This window comes from Anas platyrhynchos, chromosome 10 (genome assembly GCF_047663525.1).
Source record: "Anas platyrhynchos isolate ZD024472 breed Pekin duck chromosome 10, IASCAAS_PekinDuck_T2T, whole genome shotgun sequence".
Lineage (NCBI taxonomy): Eukaryota > Metazoa > Chordata > Aves > Anseriformes > Anatidae > Anas > Anas platyrhynchos.
The window spans coordinates 14570162-14586305 of record NC_092596.1 but is presented as its reverse complement, the minus strand read 5'-3'; the positions used below and the strand labels follow the sequence as shown (position 1 = coordinate 14586305).

At 45.8% G+C, this 16144-nt stretch overlaps 1 protein-coding gene across 3 annotated transcripts in view; it reads left to right on the top strand.

The window, feature by feature from the left end:
• MED12 (mediator complex subunit 12) overlaps positions 1 to 16144 on the top strand; it is a 36993-nt gene that overhangs the window by 5759 nt on the left and 15090 nt on the right. For 2 of the 3 annotated variants that reach the window (XM_027465050.3, XM_027465049.3), the window contains exons 7-26: positions 270 to 524; positions 2582 to 2728; positions 3021 to 3120; positions 3545 to 3681; positions 4340 to 4471; positions 4863 to 4989; positions 5644 to 5873; positions 6324 to 6404; positions 7313 to 7486; positions 7831 to 7975; positions 8899 to 9017; positions 9170 to 9313; positions 10085 to 10248; positions 10477 to 10608; positions 12887 to 13114; positions 13319 to 13463; positions 13754 to 13874; positions 14548 to 14649; positions 15367 to 15480; positions 15790 to 15953. In XM_027465050.3, coding sequence (XP_027320851.1) covers positions 270 to 524; positions 2582 to 2728; positions 3021 to 3120; positions 3545 to 3681; positions 4340 to 4471; positions 4863 to 4989; positions 5644 to 5873; positions 6324 to 6404; positions 7313 to 7486; positions 7831 to 7975; positions 8899 to 9017; positions 9170 to 9313; positions 10085 to 10248; positions 10477 to 10608; positions 12887 to 13114; positions 13319 to 13463; positions 13754 to 13874; positions 14548 to 14649; positions 15367 to 15480; positions 15790 to 15953 — 2961 coding nt within the window. Of the gene's footprint in view, positions 1 to 269; positions 525 to 1312; positions 1445 to 2581; positions 2729 to 3020; positions 3121 to 3544; positions 3682 to 4339; positions 4472 to 4862; positions 4990 to 5643; positions 5874 to 6323; positions 6405 to 7312; positions 7487 to 7830; positions 7976 to 8898; positions 9018 to 9169; positions 9314 to 10084; positions 10249 to 10476; positions 10609 to 12886; positions 13115 to 13318; positions 13464 to 13753; positions 13875 to 14547; positions 14650 to 15366; positions 15481 to 15789; positions 15954 to 16144 lie in introns of those variants that run through there. The other variant, XM_072042832.1, reaches the window with a different exon arrangement.

Sequence of the window (16144 nt, the reverse complement as noted above, 5' to 3'; positions counted from 1 at the left end):
AGATTTTAGACTCTTGAAGCCCTGGGAAGGCTGGGTGTGGGTACATTTTGATGCATGAATTCATTGTCATAGGAGAGCATTTAAGGAATTTCTCTGATGCTTAGTAACCAGTGGGTGGTAGATGATGCCAAGGTGTGCTGTGTGAAGGGACTGTTTCTGCAGGGCAGTGCTATGCTGTATTCAGCGTTGGGAGGATAAAGGGTTTCCTCCATGTTGCTTGTAATGAGGACGTTTTTTTTTTTTTGTTTTTTTTTTTTTTTACCCTGCAGTACTCTGGAGAGTTTGTGCAGTCTGCGTACCTGTCCAGACGTCTGGCCTACTTCTGCACCCGCAGGCTTGCCATGCAGCTGGATGGTGCTGGCGGGCACCCACCCCACATCCTGTCTACACAGACAGGGAATGCTCTTCCTTCAACTCCCACCCCTCAGCCAGCTGCTGGGAATCCTCCTCCCAGCCCTTTCAGTGACTTACTTCTGTGCCCTCAGCACCGGCCAGTGGTATATGGACTCAGTTGCATCCTTCAGGTAGGTCCGAGTAATAGCTGACGACAGGAGGGTCAGCAGGAACAGTTCGTACTGTATGCCATTGCAGAAAAAATCATTACAGCTTGAGACAATAACTTCCTGAGTATAGAAGTTTCAAGCCATGATTGTCAAAGCGTAAGTGCTTGCTGATGTGTTAAGAGAGTTTGGTACCAGACTTCAGTGCTGTAGCAGTGTCCTTGACTGAATTACATAAGAAAAATGGGTTGGAAACAGAGCCTTTTGCTCTATTCACGTGTGCCTCAGATGTCTGGGAATGCTTTGCAGAAGAGAGAGGAAGGGGGAAAAAAGGGACGTTTCGCCTAAACGTTATGTGTATCATTTAAGAAGTTGTCATCTAGGAAAGGAAGGTACACCAGATATGAAGAAGAGCACTTCATAATTTTGTGAGCTCTTCAAAAGAAAAAACAAACAACAACAGAAACATGCAACTGCCAAAAGAAGTGACTCTAAACTTACAGTCTTTATACGTGGAATTGAATAAGCCTTAGGCTGCAGTAAAAGGGCAAGGATGCTGAAGCCTTACTCGTAGATGTTTGAAGGGCAGGTGCTGTTGTGTCACTGTGGGACTCAGTCCAGACCGTGCTTGTGTCAGAGGGAGATAGGTGAGTTCTGTTCAGTGTGTTCATGGTTGTGTTTTTCTCCTTCAAGAGAAGAGTGGCTAAGTCAGGTAGATCCCTGTGCAAGCACTGGAGATTGCCCCTTCCAGGAGCATGCTGAAGCAGAGAAGATTCCAGAGAGTGCAGGATGGAGCAGGAGCTGGAGAGGAAGAACACACAGAGCTTGGGAACCTGCAGCTCAACAGAAAAATTGAGATCAAGGAGCCCTGACAGGATCAAGAAGCAGCCTGCCAGCTCTCAAACAGGATAGAAAGAAAATTCCTAGGGTACAGCTGGCTAGAAGTAAGATTGCCTCTGCAAGGGCCTAGAGAGCAAGGTGGGGGGTTATAAATAACCCCTTTGTATTTGTTAAGCCTTTCTTAGTCACTTTCAATTTAAAACATTATTCTTTTAGTTTATGGTAAAGCATGACTTTTTGAATATAAAAATCCTTTTTGGGGGAAGCTCACTTTAGAGAAAATATAGGAGTGTATACTACTCAGATTTGGCTGATTTGGGGTCTGAACAGCCTGCTTAAAAAGTTCAAATTGGTTAATGATGGTCGAATTATATTTATAGTATGTATCAGAAGAGCCCTTCTGAGAGAAGATGTACAGATTTTCTGTCTGCAGACAGTAGGTTAGGCTACAGCACAGTAAGATCTAGTGGCTGGAGCTGGTTAAGGTCAGGCTGGAAACAGATGCGTTTCTATCAGTGTGTGTAATTAACCTTTGCTCAAATGTCCCAGAGAGATGATGGATTCTTTGGTTTGAGGATTTGTAGCAACCTTGGTTGTCCATCTTAATGTCTGGTTCCTCATGATCCAGAGGGTGGAGAGGTGTACACCAGGAATCATTCAGTGAAGATTTGCCTGTGTTTGTGGGTGTCTGTACAAGATCAAAAAAGAACGAAAACATGTAATAGTATTGATATTATAATCACAAGTACCGTTATTAAATAATACAGTATAATAAGTTTGGGGCTGTTGACTTGTATTTCTTCTCACACTTTGCTGATTTACAGTCCGCATCAAGAGTAATGTAAATGCTGCTCCTGGGCCAGGAGGGTCGGACTGTGCATTGACAGTGTGAGTCATAAGAAAATAAGGTCTGTTTTTAAAAAGCAGGAAGCTCTGCAGCAACGTGTTAATGCTTTTGGATAACATGGAATTCTGCTCCTGGCTTCTTAAGCATACCTAGACTAAGACATTTAATACGGCAAAAGTACTGGTCTACTCCTTTCTACCCTCATATGGTCGGAAGAGTCTTTTGAAGCTTAGAACAACCACCAAAAAAAACAAACCGAAATAGTAGGTACATGCACAAGATGATGAATCTAGGCAGTAGAACAAATGAGTGGCTCTTTCTGTAGAAAGTAATTTAATTTTGACTATTTTGACCTTAATTTGCTGAATGATACTCATTTTTCTATCTGTTGCAGAGTATAATTTTGTGTTGCCCAAGCGCCCTTGTGTGGCATTACTCATTGACTGATAGCAGGATAAAGACTGGTTCCCCATTGGATCACCTGCCCATAGCCCCGTCGAACTTGCCTATGCCAGGAGGGAATTCGGCCTTTACACAGCAGGTGAGCAGCCTTCGGAACAGGGAGATCTGGTGCTCCAGGATAATAGCTGCGTCATAGCTCTTTCAGGATTTTCTTTTCACATTGTGTGATAAGTGCAGCCAGAGGTGCTCCCTCACTCCCAAGGAATTTACTGCTCCCATTCTGCCATAAGCAAGATTGTGGTGTGCTTGGAAGATGGACAAAATCTAACATCAAGTAGAGCTACTGTCATGTTCTTTGTTTTCTGATAATTTTTTTACACAGGACTTCTAAGGCATCCTCTTGGATGTTTACACAAGTCTGTTGCTTTTAGGTTCGGGCAAAGCTCCGTGAAATTGAGCAGCAGATAAAAGAGCGTGGCCAGGCTGTGGAGGTTCGTTGGTCGTTTGACAAGTGCCAAGAAACCACAGCAGGTAACTTGCTGTAGGTTTAAGTTTTTCTGCCATGTTCCATATGTTTCCCTGAGAAGTTTCCTGTCTGTTTCTTTGTTTTTCTTACATGCTGGCATTGGTGTTTACTCTCAACAGTAAAGAGAACCAAATGGCTCTTTTTCTTTCCAGTGCAAAATCTTGCATGGGTCAGTTTCCCTGGGTATAGCTTGAGTGGAAACTGAAAGTGTGTACCAGAGAACTGTAGTCCTGTACACATGCCATGCTTTAATGTTTTCCCCTAACATCTACTGTTGGCTATGGATAGTCAGGATATTAAGCTAGATGGACCCTTGCCTGACTGGTACAGCTTTCTTCAGGCAGTCTCCTGAGCAGTGAGCTCATAAAAACTTTTGTTCAAGAGTTGTAGCAGTTGCCAGACATAGATTTCTTTTGTCTTCTCTTCCAGGTTTCACTATTGGCCGTGTCTTGCACACTTTAGAAGTTCTGGACAGTCACAGCTTTGAAAGATCTGACTTCAGCAACTCTTTGGATTCCTTGTATAACAGGATATTTGGGCTGGGTCCAACCAAAGACAGTCATGAGGTACCTTGGACTTTGCGGCTGGGCCCTGGTCCTGGATGTGGCTGTGTTCTTGTTTATGTTCTCTGGTTACTGTCCTGTGTCTGGAGATCATTGACGAGGTAGTGGCCTATGGCCGAGAGATGTGATCCCCATTGACAAGTATTTTGTGCAGCCGTAAGTTAGGGAGGTATTAAAGTGAGAACAGGGGGGTCTGCGCACTGGTCTATGCTAAGAAATGCGCATAAGCCTGAGACAGTCCCCACAGCTGGCTGAAGAGGGTGACCTATTTATGATGCATGGGGCCACAGAGGAACTGGTACTCCATTGGTTCCTGGAGGTGAGCTGTGTGGCTGGTAATTTGTATATTTGCTATAATGCTGTTGACAAACTGTTTCACTGTGTGCTAAAATTGACACTTCATAGATGTGCTGCTGAAAGAGATTATTTTCTGAAGCAGCACAAGCCTGCAGTATTGTCAGGGGCTGTGTTTCACCTCATGTCACAAAGCGGAGTCAAACAGAGACAAAGCAGGAAGACCTCACCTTGACATCTGCGGTGCATGTTAGGAAGAGGGGCATGTAGCAGGCTTCAGGCTGTGCTCTTGGTTACCTGAGGCCTTAGGGCTGCTCACCTTTTTTGTTTGGGTCACCTTCTCACAATAGTGCTTGTGTCTGCCCAGATCTCCCCAGATGATGATGCAGTGGTGGCCTTGCTGTGTGAATGGGCTGTCAGCTACAAACGCTCTGGACGCCACAGAGCTATGGTCGTGGCCAAGCTCCTGGAGAAGCGTCAAGCAGAGATAGAGGCTGAGGTATGTTCTTATTCTTGGAAAGCTAGCAGCAGTAAAGCAGAGCAGAGGTTAACTAACTTCAGATTGTTGCAACAGTGAACAGCAAAGACGGATCAGCACAACATCGCTTAACACTGGTACCGTAGATTATGGTTTTTGCTCTGTCTAACCCAAAGTAGGTCATAAGTGTTGCTTTGTGTGTATTCCATTTCTTGGATGATTCTGAAGACAGTTAGGTGCTCGTGGTGCAGAAGCACTGGCCTACTTAGAGACTATGAAGCAGCTTACAGAAACCTGTGTGGTGGCTTTCCCTAAGTGCAAGCTAGGAATAATCTAGTGAAGGCTTCTTTTTTTTATGGACATTGAGTTTCTCCTCTGGGACAGTGGTTGGTACTTCTGTCTGTTTCTACAGAGATGTGGGGACTCTGAAGTCGTGGATGAGAAGGGCTCCATTTCCTCAGGATCTCTCTCGGCAGCCAGTGCGCCTGTCTTTCAGGATGTCCTTATGCAGTTCCTTGACACTCAAGCTCCTATGCTAAGTATGTAACAAGAACTTGTGCTCTCCCAGTTTTTAGCTTTCCCTCTTCTGCAAACTCCGAACTAGCACGCTATTCTATATCTAAGTCTATTCTATATGTAAGTACCCAAATTTTCTCTCTGGCTTCCTTGCAATCCAGAGCATATCCTGGGGAGGGAGGGATAGCAGCCTGGAGGGTCAGATGACAGGATGATCGTGCAAAAGTACCTCTTTTAACAGAGTGTTGGCCAAGAATAAATGAGTATAAGCTAACCTGTAATTGATTCAGGTTGAGAACTAGAAGATTTCTAAGTAGTAGGTGACAAAACTCTGGAATAACCTGTTGGTGTAAATACTGCAAATGGATAAACTAACAGGGACAGGATTCAATTCTGAACAATGTGGGGGACTGTGGTTTGTATACCCAGGAATGGCACCTCCAGTCTAAAGTCCCACACCTCTGGTCTGTGATACTAACTGGAGAGGTTTTCACTGAATTGCCAGCTGTTGAAGGTGGGTTTTCTGGTTCTAGCTTCTGCTATAACCTCAGAACTATGTAGCAGTCACTTACTATGTTGAGATTTCTAGAAAAGCATTTTCTGACTCTAGGTTGGGTGGCTTTTTAGTTTTACAGAAGAGCTCTGATAAGTACTGACCGTCTCTGCTGTCCTTTCAGCTGATCCTGGGAAGGAAAATGAGAAGGTGGAATTTTTTAACCTGGTGCTGCTATTCTGTGAGCTAATCAGACATGATGTCTTCTCTCACAACATCTACATGTGCACACTCATCTCTCGGGGTGATCTTGCCATGGATTCTCATGGGCCTCGCCCGCCCTCACCCTTTGACGACCCTGCTGAGGAGCATGACAGGAAGGAGACAGAGGGTAACAGTGGCATCAAGCTAGAGGTGAGAATACAAGCACCGTGGCTCTCCTATGTGCTGTTTCCTTTGGTTATACTTTCCTGTTTTTACCAGCTTTGCAGCCTCCTTGCTATTACCTGCTGGAGGATGTATTGGTGATTTATGCTTCTAATTCCCCTGAGCTATTTCCTTACCACTTCAGTTGCAAAAATAGAAGGTTGTGTTCTGAGTGTGTGGAAAGGTCCTGCAGAATGTAAAGGGGCAGACAGGAAAATCTTGCTCTGCTCAGAGCTGAGCAGCGTAGCATTAACTGCTGTGCAAAGCCTGTATGTGATGTCAGGTGTTTGTAGGGTATTTGATTGCAGCTGGGTTTCTTTTGCGAGGCCCTGTGGGTGTTGGCATTGCCCAACATGGAAGTGGAGTGCTGCAGTAAATGAATCTTGTTTTGTTCACTGGTGTATCAGCGAGGTGTAAAGCTGCTCTGTCTCTTCCCAGGACACAGGTCTTTCTGAGCCCATGGACATTGACCACAACTCCAGTGCGCTCTTTGATGACATGGAGAAGACAGATTTTTCGGTATGTGTCTGCATTTTCCAGCTGCTTCTCAGTAAGTAGGTCAGTATGTTGTACTGCGACCAGGGACAGCAGCTGCCTCGCTTTTGTGTGAGTGCTCTCTCTGTACTGCAGAGCCAGTGTGCTGGAAGTGGCTAGCTTGTAAGGCAGCTGATGCTGTAAAAAGGTTCAGATAATCTGTTCAGGTAAGTCAGAATGATTCAGATGCTGTCAATCAGACTCAGTCCCTGTCACTCCTGGGATTATTTTTTTTTTATCTTCTGTCCACTGACAGCCCAGTATTTGGGCTGGGTAGGAAATGAGCTGCTTGAAAGCGGGTAGAAAATGGATGACCATAATAGCAACTGGAGGCTGAGGGTGGCCAGATGCTGTTGGCGGGGAGTTTCCTGATCACATGGGAAAAGACACAGGTCTGCTGTCATTGTACTGTGTGGCCTTCAATACTTCTTCAGCTTCACAGTTCTTCATGATATTTGTGGGCTAGATCATAATTGCAGAATGCTTTGAAGCACTTAATTTGTAATAAAAATAATTTGTGTTGATTTACGAAAATTTACGAGTACCTACTTTCTTCCACCTGTTAATGGATTTTCAAAGTACTTGCTAGGCAGGTGCGATGCAGAGAGATCTATTGTTTTCCCAGGATCCTCACCTCTTCCGTGGAGGTGATTGCTCCCAAAATCCTGAGATGTGGTTATTTATTTCCTCTTCTTTATTACGCAATATAAAATTTGAACCAGAAGCAGAAATGGAAATAGTGTCTTAGCACAGTGCCTTAGGTCAGTGCCCTAAGATCTGGATGTTTCCTACCCTCCCTCTTCCTGTTCCTTTTAGGCCTGAGCAAATGTGGCTTTTTTGCATTCCCATGTTCCCTAAATGCTTTTTCTAAAAATCTTTTTATGCTTCCCTAGATGTTTTCTCCGCCAATGCATTGTGAATCTAAAGCCAGCCCTTCCCCTGAGAAACCGGATCCTGAAAAGGAAACCAAACCTCTGCTGAAGGACAAGTCTGCAGAAGGAATGCTAGCATCTCTGTATGATCAGCCTCGGCACATCCAGTATGCAACACACTTTCCTATTCCTCAGGTATGAGACCTGCTCATAACCCCTCTCCTGCTGCTGTCTTGTGCTCCAGTCACGAGGCTGCTGTGTTTCCCTGCTGCACTGTTGTAAGTCTGACTGGCGTTGAACCCGATGTCTTTCAGTACTGAGTGGGTAAGGAGCACGACTGTGCTTTACTTATGCTTTACTGCACTTACGCTTTCCTGCACTGCTGCAGGAGAGTGATCTACTTAAGATGCCTCTTTGCTTACTCCCAGAACAACTTCTGAGATGAAGCTTTCTTTTTGCTTTTAAGAGATGCAGATATGAAATGATATTAAGGCATTCAGCCCGATAGTTGCTAATGCAGTTCTCTCTCGGTTTCCCAGGAGGAGTCATGCAGTCACGAATGTAACCAACGGTTGGTAGTTCTTTTTGGGGTCGGAAAACAACGGGACGATGCTCGGCATACAATCAAGAAAATAACCAAAGACATTCTAAAAGTTTTAAACAGAAAGAGCACTGCAGAGACAGGTCAGTATTGTTTGAGCCACTCCTTTCTGAAAAAGGAGCCTTTCCTCTTGGCTGCCTCCTTTGTCTGGAGTTTCACAATGGAAGGATTTCATGTAAACTACAGTGCCTGGTTGGCTGTATCAGTCACTGACAGCCTGGAATGGTGCTCTAGTCTCAAATATACTGAGCAGCAAGTAAGAAGATCAATTTCCTTCTGACTCTGTACCTTTAATTGAACGTACTTTTCTTCAGAAGGCAATTAAGTCATAGCAAGTTCAGAGTGAGACCAAAATGTGGAATTTTCAAACTTTTTTTTTTTCTTCCACTTAGATCTTTGCACAGAAGCAAAGAGAATTTTGCCTATGAATGTTAGGCAAAGCCTTTATTAATTGTATTATGCTTGCAGAATGTATTACACTTGCAGAATGGCAGATTTGGATAGCTGTGTCGGTATCCATGGAAAAAATCTGATTCTATCGGTTGAGAATCTGGCTACATTTCTTTTTCCTCTCTTGGTTAGTGTAATTCCTGAAAGGCTACTTACAGAATCTTCCTTATGCCATATTTTAAAACACGAGATGCTCTGACAAATTTTGAGGCGGAACCATGCCCAGTCTAGAATAGTTGTTCTCAGCAGGGAGTCAGTGTTATGTCTAAATCAGGAGAGAGAATATCTTCCCTCTCCAAGGAGTACCTTCACTTGGCATAAACTAGATGTTAAGCATGCTGTCATTTTCAGCCTAGGAAGTCCTTCCTCACCAATTTATTGTTTTGAATTCAGGATGGTCCTTATCTTAAGGATGGGAACTCTGGCTCTTTGGCTGTGCTCCTTGGCAGGGGCTGGTGTTGCTGAGGGACTGGCAGGTGTTGATGATTGCTGTGTAGTCCTCTTCTGATGAGGAAAGTAGCCTAATGCTGTTTGCTGGTCCTCCTAACTTTGGTAGGTGGAGAGGAAGGCCAGAAGAGGAAAAAGAGCAAGCCAGAAGCATTCCCAACAGCTGAAGATATTTTTGCAAAGTTCCAGCACCTTTCTCACTTTGATCAGCACCAAGTCACGTCTCAGGTATGAAACTTTAAAGACAGCTGTCTTCTTTGGGTCCTGATTGTGTCCCTCTGTATTTCTGAGGGCAGCTTCCTAGAGGAGGGAAAAGAGATGGAACTGCTGAGGGACTTCTGCAAGGGGAGATAGCACTGTGTGTTGTCTTGTGCTTGCAGGTATCTCGCAATGTCTTGGAACAGATCACCAGCTTTGCCTTGGGAATGTCCTACCACCTGCCTCTGGTACAGCACGTGCAGTTCATCTTTGACTTGATGGAGTATTCACTCAATATTAGTGGTCTTATCGACTTTGCCATCCAGGTAAGCGCAGTGTGCTTCAGCATTTAATGGGATTGGTGCATCAGCCTGAAAGGCAGAAGATCTGTGCTGTGATGCTTGTGTCACGGGGGTGGTCAGATTAGGTGGGCATTGTGGTGCTCCTGGGTTGCAGCTGCTTGGAATAAGTTGTTTGTGGCAGGTAGTCTGACATGTCCCTTGGGGGGATTATTCTTCCAGAGACTTCAGGATTGTCTTTGGAGGATTTGCATTGCATCTCTGTCCCTGGCGGCAGCAAGGCCTGGTTCTGGGTGAGAAAGGGGGATGTCTTTCTCTGGCAAGCCTCCTGCCTTTCTCCCCTGGAAGGACCCTTGGCACGTGGCAATGCAGACTTCTGGATCCTGCTAAAATTTTGTTGCTGTTTTTGCAGGCCATGACACTTACCTTTTTGAAGCCTTGCTATGATTGCTGATGAAATTGAGGTTATTAGCCTTTAACAGGGGGGAGGATCTCCCTCCACAGAGTGATTTGTACTGGACAGAAGTACCAAAAAAGGGTGCCTGCTACAGTCTGTGGCCATATACCAATCTCCTTCTTGACACCCAAGCACTGTCAGGCCGTTTGTACTGGTTAAGTGAGACGTTGTGCCTAAATATTGAGCACTGACTGTTCCAGGGTTATATTTCTAGGCAGAAAGTGCCTGCCAGTCCCTCTTCCTGGCAGGCCCTATAGGCTGTGGGTGTCGTGTGCCTGCTCCATCTCTGACCATACCTTACCCCTGTGGCTGTTGAAGGGTTTTTCTGTCATTGGGTGCAGTTGCTGAATGAACTGAGCGTGGTGGAGGCAGAACTGCTGTTGAAATCCTCCGACCTTGTTGGCAGCTACACCACCAGCTTGTGCCTGTGCATCGTGGCTGTGCTGCGGCACTACCACTCCTGCCTTATATTGAACCAGGACCAGATGGCTCAGGTCTTTGAAGGGTAAGGGAATATTCCCCTCACTACCTGGAAGGGGATTGTGAGGGGCAGGGATATATCTGTGTTCTAAAATGTAGCAACATTGTGCCTGAGGGTTCAGCTCACAGAATTTGAGGGGAAAGGGATGTGTTACCCAGTGAGCACTGTTGCTGTGGGCTCTGTGTGATGAGATGATGATATTCCTTCAGATTTTCTTTTTATGTTGCTGCAGCTTTTTTTCTTTCTATGCAGTCTGTGTGGGGTAGTGAAACACGGCATGAACCGCTCAGATGGCTCCTCAGCAGAGCGCTGTATCCTGGCCTATCTCTATGACCTGTATACCTCCTGCAGTCATCTGAAAAGTAAATTTGGGGAGCTCTTCAGGTGAGTGTGTGGCAGGCGGAGTGCAGTGGGTGCCTATGAGTATAGAACATCGGTGTAAGCTTTGCTTGTCATCATGTTTGATGGGATTATCCCTGAGATCCTCTCATTGGGGGCTGGAAGTCTTGGGAGGAGTGCTGGTTTTGCAGGCAGTAATGACCCGCTGTATCACCTTGGCTGTTAGATCTTCAGGTTCTTTGTTAAATTCCCTTCAGCAGTACCCTGCACTTCCACAGGTCTGTTCTTACTCCACTCCTAGAGTGTAGAGAAGTCCTTCCCTACCAAACTCTGCTGTGTTAAAGCCAAAAGCCTTGTCTGACCAAGCAGATGATCTTAAAGGTTGTTCTTTGCTCGTGCTCAGCTCCCTGGTAATCTTTGGGCCACTTTGCTTGGTTCTGGGTTCGTTCCTGTGCCGCTCTCCACTCTTTGGCCTTGTTCTGCCCCTGTTGGCTCTTCAGATTCCATCCTGCTGTTGTTGTCCCATCTCTGTTGTGTCCTGTGGGCTCTGTGGCCTTCTGCCCTGTGCTTTTTCTTGGGAACCGTCCCCCAGCAGCTCCTGTGGGACTCCTTCCTCAGCAGCACAGAGATGGAATCCACCAGTCTCTCTGGCTCTTTACTCAGGTGATCCTGTGAATGGGCAGTTGACCTCAACAGGTCTGTTTCCCCATCCAATGCTTCACTCTGTCTTCTTTCGCAGCTCCCTATTAGTGTTTCCTGTGCAGGCATACAGGAGGGGTGTCCGACCCTAGGTATTACCCTGTCAAGGGGCTGTCAGAGTTACTCGTGCCTTAGTGTCAGCTGGTGAGGCTCCTGGCTGCTAAGCACCTTTGAAGTTTCTCTCTTGACAAAATTGAGAGCAGGAGCAATTGCACTGGAGTTCTTTGTAGGAGCTGTCACACGTACAGGAACGAGAAACATGATATTGGTGTAACTGAATTCCCAAAAGCTATTCAGCAAGGCTTTAAATGGCCACAGATAAAAGGGAATATCCTTTTGCAGGCAAACAGTAGGTTAGAGATTGATACAAAGAGTAGGAAAAAGTTTCTTTTTGAGGGTGATCCCTCTCTGAAGAAGCCCCACAGGGCTCTGCTAGTGCTTGTATTGTTCAGCTTATCAAAGGCTGTGTGAGTGGCGACATCAAAACTTTTCATATAACTTTTAATCAACATATAAAATTGAAGGTGTCTGCAAGTTAGTAGGGCCCAGCGATCATGACTGGACGATAAATTGACAGATGAAGCTTAGCATCATTGTAAAAGCAGTGCACGTAGGATTGTCCTCATTGCCTTCCAAACTCTACATAGTGATGGATATATGCTACCGATCAGGTGAACTGTCTCGTACTTGTAGTAGATACATCAATAAAAATATTCTCTAGATGTTCAGTAGCAGTGAAAAAGCAAATTAAATGTTAGGTATAGTTTGGAAAGGAATGGAGAACAGAACAGAGGGCGTCATTGAGCCATAATATGAGTCATGGTGCAGCTGTGCCTTGCGGCTTTGGGCACCTGATTCCAAAAAGCATGTGGTGGACTTAAGTCTGAAGGATGGTGAGCGGTGGATGACCAGTGGTTTGGAATTACACATCTGCAAGGATCTGCTTAGTAGAGTGAGTCTCCTCCCTGTAGAAGAGAACTAGGGGAACTGACAGAAGTTTTGGTTCATATGGAAAAGAAACTGAGTGTTCAATATGTCTTACATAAAAAGCACAAAAAGGTGTGATTAGAAAATAACAAGGGGTAGGTTCTGAGCAAAAGAATAAACTTCATTGTTCTCATAGGTAACCGTGGAACTCGTGCCGTGTTGTAAACACCAAAAATCTGCTGAATTCAAAAAGCAGGTGGATAATTTGTAGGAGGATAATCTGTTGAGGCGAGCGTTATCTCTAACTCCGAAGGTTTCTGAGCCATAAATTGCAGCAGGGTCGGGAAGGATGCTGGGGCACTATTGCCACATACCTTCCTTGTTCTTAAGGTTTTATCTGGGCATCAACTGTCTTGGCACCAAAGTCTGAGCTAGGAGTTGCTGTGGTCTGACCTGGAATGCCCATTCTCATGCTGTGTTTGCTGAGCCCCACCCCCAGTAACTTTCAGGTGCTTCCTGAAGAAAGAACCGTCCTCAGTCTTCTGGGAGAGTCTTTCTCATACAAACTGATCTCAAATCTCCACACGTTCTTGCCCAGGGCTGGGTTTATCTTACACAGGATTGCTTTGCTTATCGGAGTTCAGTAGAAGCAGGGTGTTTTTTTCTTTGTTTCTAATCTCTTTCCTATCCCATTTAGTGACTTCTGCTCCAAGGTGAAGAACACAATCTACTGCAATGTTGAGCCATCTGACTCCAACATGCTCTGGGAACCGGAGTTCATGATTGACACTATTGAAAATCCATCTGCACATAACTTTACGTACACCAACCTGGGCAAGAGCCTCAATGAAAATCCAGCCAACCGCTACAGTTTTGTCTGTAATGCACTTATGCACGTGTGTGTGGGGCACCACGATCCAGACAGGTGAGTGAGTGGCAGAGCTTTCATCATTCTATCGAGACAGTAACTTTTTTAGTTGAGGCTAAGAAAGCTAGTAGCCCTTGCTTGGCTGTCTTGGGGTGGCAGGAAGAAGGAGCCAAAGCTGTGGTGCCTTAGAGAATCACTGACCTAACTGTGTGCATGAGAAGCAACGCCAACCCTCTGCTTTTTTATTTATTTATTTACCAGGGTGAATGACATTGCCATCCTGTGTGCTGAGCTGACAGGCTACTGCAAGTCTCTAAGTGCCGAGTGGCTGGGTGTGCTCAAAGCTTTGTGTTGTTCCTCCAACAATGGGACCTGTGGATTCAATGATCTCCTCTGCAACGTTGATGCAAGTGCAACCATTCAAAAGGGGGGAACAGAACTGAAGCAGGAGTGGAGGGATCCATTGGGAGGAGGCAGGAATGGTGGAGGGATGGAAGCTTTGTCTTCTGAGGATGGGGGAAGGCCTTGAATGCCAGGGCTACCTTTTGGTGCTTGTTGCAGCCTGGGCTGATCATGAATGTTGACCTGGGGTTATGGGCACCTCTACCCCGCAGCTCCTAGTCAAGCTGAGGAATTGCTGATAGAGAGAATGAGGCAGAGGCTGTTGTGATCACTGGCTGATATCCTCTCTTCCAGGTCAGTGACTTATCTTTCCATGATTCCTTGGCCACCTTTGTTGCCATTCTCATTGCCCGGCAGTGCTTGCTGCTGGAGGACCTGATTCGCTGTGCTGCTATCCCCTCACTCCTCAATGCTGGTAAGTGCATCCCCGCAGAAAGCTGGTCTTACTCCCAGTGCTAGCCCAAGGGGCTGTTCTTAATGAATACTTGATGAACCCCATAGCTGTGAAACCTGCTTCTGATTCTTACTTTATAGCATGGTACTTAAGAACTGAACACTTTGCTTTAGAGAGTCTGACCTTTTGTTTTCCATCAAAAAAATGGTTATGCTAAGGTTTTTCAATGTCTCGCTATCCGGAGTTTGTGTGAAAGCTGAAATAAGCAGAGAGAGATGTGATCAGCCACACTGTCTGACCAGTGTGCTCAGCTCTGAATGCCAGCAGTGCAGTTCCTGCTGATGATTTGGGTTAGCGTTTTGGCTACAGCAGCCAGCTGACCTCTTGGGTCACCCTGCCTTATTCTGACACCAGCCTTCCTAGCTTTGCTCTGGGGGTTGCAACGTCCAGACTCTGGCAGGGTGAAGTTGGGAAGAGAGCAAGCAGAATGCAGCGCATGTCACTGGGAATAATACTGATGTATTTGCTCACTTGCATGTTAATTGCTGCACATGCTCTGTATCTGTAAATACAATGAGGCTGCTGCAGCTTCTCAACTGGCTGCTCCAGGGCAGTGCACTGTGAATAGCTTTTGGATTGAGAGTCAGCTGTCCCAGTACTTAAGAAATCTCAGTTGACTGTTTTCTTTACATAGCCTGCAGTGAACAGGACTCAGAACCAGGGGCACGTCTGACCTGCCGGATTTTACTCCATCTGTTTAAGACTCCACAGCTGAACCCATGCCAGCAAGATGGCAGTAAGTGAATGGAAGTAGAGCCTTTCTTTATTGTGAAAGTACTGAGGCTCTTGCACCCCAAGAAAAGAAATGCTGGACCCTATGATTAGAGATGACCTGCTCGCTTTGAATAAAGCAGGCAAAGCATGATAGACTGCTTTCTGCAGAGGACAAAGAACAATATCCTTCCATTTATGTCACCCTCTGGTAGCCTGGCATGTTGGGGGAGGAAGCTCTGGAGGCCAGGAACCCACCAGTAGAGGTGGCCTTGCTGTCACTAAGCCATTAGAGTAATGATCACTTTTTTTTCTTTTTGTCTAGAGCTTTGTACAGCTTCTTAGCTCGGTGCCAGAAGCTGTTATTTTACAGCACTCCCTTTTTGTCTGATAATGGAATGAGTCCAGGAAGCTCTGTTTTTGGCTCCTCATCAGTATCCTGATAGCTCAGATCTCTAAATCCAGCCCGTATTCTAGGTTAGGGTACTGTTGGAGCTTAGAGTTCATGACACAGGCACTGCTCCCCATTTGGATTTCATGGTTCAGTTGTCACAGCATGATTGGCACTGTGCTGCATGAAGCTTAATTAAATTGACCCCATGTTACAGCTGGGAAAAGGACTAGCCTCAGGATTCTCTGAGCTTGATTCTGTGGTACTGGCTGGCACATAATACAGGCAGCTCTGAAGTCTGTGCCTTTCTCTCTTGATGAGTATTGCCCTTCCTTATTGTCCTCTTTGCAGACAAACCCACGGTGGGAATCCGTTCTTCTTGTGACCGTCACTTACTGGCAGCTTCCCAGAACCGTATTGTGGATGGAGCAGTCTTTGCAGTACTGAAAGCTGTCTTTGTTCTGGGTGTGTACCTGCTCGTGTTAGCCTGCACCTGTAAGAATGTCTTCTGGGGCAGAGGGAGCCAGTACTGTATTGCACGGGGGTACACGTGTGCTGGCTGTGCAGAAGGACTGAGAGGAGATCTGTTTTGGTGGGTGTGTGGCTTGTCTGTCTGAAGCCCTCTGGCTGAGCTATAAGCCTGCTTTTTTGTATCTCTTAACTTCAGAGAGATCACTGGTCACAGGGAGCATTCTTCAAAAGCTCAGGATGTTTTGTGGGTCAGGCTTTGGGTTTGGCATTAATGATTAAATACCACTTGCTCTTTCCTTGTAGGAGATGCAGAACTGAAAGGCTCTGGCTTTTCCCACCCTGGAGGTGTCGATGATCTCATGGACGATGAGATGGGCACCAGGAAGGCTGGTGGTCGGGTAGTAACTGTAGAAACAGCTAGCCTGGATATTTATGCCAAGTATGTACTAAGGAGTATCTGTCAACAGGTGAGTCTGTCCCATCCCTGCGCTTGTCCTTATCTCTTCTGTAGATAGATACATTCCATGTGGCTTTCTGCAGCTTGTGTTTGGCAGGTATTTCTTTGAAATATCAGTAAAGAACCAGCTGGGGTTCTGCCACGTGATGGCGCTAAGGATTGCTCACCATTAGGGGAAAAGAAAAAGGCAAACAGCTGTCA